Here is a 1,184-nt window from a genome sequence, read left to right as displayed (position 1 = left end):
TCATTAGGTAATCTATAAGCAACATTTAGTAGCCAAGAACCGTGCGACAAATTATATCAATCGCTTCAGTTTGTTATAACAGCTGTGAACAAAATTCGAAGTAACGTTTTGGACACTAGACTGTTTGCACGATTATGCGAAGAAAGCGACGAAGATTTCTATCGATTGATTCTCCATACCGAAGTCCGCTGGCTTACAAAAGGTTTATGTTTGGCGAGATTTTTTGCACTTTTTCAATGTTTTAGAGTTTTTGGAAGACAAAGATTCCAGTTTGAAAGAAAATTTACTTAAGAGTGAGACAGATATTGCTTATTTAATCGACTTATTTGGCAAATTTAATGATGTTAATTTACAACTGCAAGGAGACAATTTGAATCTCATCAAAGCAAAATTGGTCATATCGGCTTTTGTTGCCAGATTAATGTTTTTTAAACAAAATATTGCAAGATCTGAGCTTTCCTAGTTCCCCAACTTATTTAAGATAAGCACAATCTAAGAAGAAAACATCTTGCTGTACGTCAACCACTTGGAGGTTCTTCACTTAGATTTCAAAACTAGGTTCGAAAATATTCTATCATTGGAAATACTGGACTAGATAATAAACCCATATACTACTAGTGCAGAACCAAATCTAATTTTGCAAGATGAGCTGTTAATCATCAGCACGAATGAGGATCTCAAAGTACAATTCAAACAGGGTTATCAAAAGTTTTGGCTGCAACAAGATATTCCACTTCTGAACCCGGCTCTATGGACTGTTGTACAAAAGTATTTGCTGGCATTTCCATCGTCGTATCTGGTAGAGAGAGGTTTCAATGTAGTTTTAAACCTGCTTCAGAACAGACATCGATTGCTTATCACTGAACATGGAGATTTGAGAACGCAACTCACTAATTTAAAATCGAATATAGATAAATTGTTGACAGATCACCAAGTGCACCCATCTCATTAAATCTAATTTTCCAAGCTAATTTATTTGATATTCTTATTGTTACAATTCTGATTAAAATCTTTCGTTGTTGTAATTTTGTTGATGTTTAATTCTGTCTGAATATGTTGATTTTTTCACTTCATTTTTATGTTTAATAAAGTGATTTCAATATTTGTACTTATTTTGAATTTGCATATTTATTTCATAAATGTCAAAAATTAAAGAAAACTCTGCTCATGTTTTTTTACTTTAA

General features: G+C 32.4%; 1 protein-coding gene across 1 annotated transcript; it reads left to right on the top strand.

Moving 5' to 3' along the window:
* Positions 1-245: 245 nt before the first annotated feature.
* LOC106750871 lies at positions 246-952 on the top strand (the record flags this gene model as incomplete). Its single annotated transcript, XM_014631478.1, has 2 exons — positions 246-423; positions 619-952. Coding segments are annotated over 2 exons (512 nt in total), but the record flags the coding sequence as incomplete, so codon positions are not given.
* Between the last annotated feature and the right edge of the window lie 232 nt (positions 953-1,184).

This window comes from Dinoponera quadriceps, unplaced genomic scaffold (assembly GCF_001313825.1).
Source record: "Dinoponera quadriceps isolate SergipeBrazil2010 unplaced genomic scaffold, ASM131382v1 scaffold7055, whole genome shotgun sequence".
Lineage (NCBI taxonomy): Eukaryota > Metazoa > Arthropoda > Insecta > Hymenoptera > Formicidae > Dinoponera > Dinoponera quadriceps.
The sequence above is the reverse complement of the archived record's forward strand: the minus strand, read 5'-3'. Positions and strand labels throughout refer to the sequence as shown.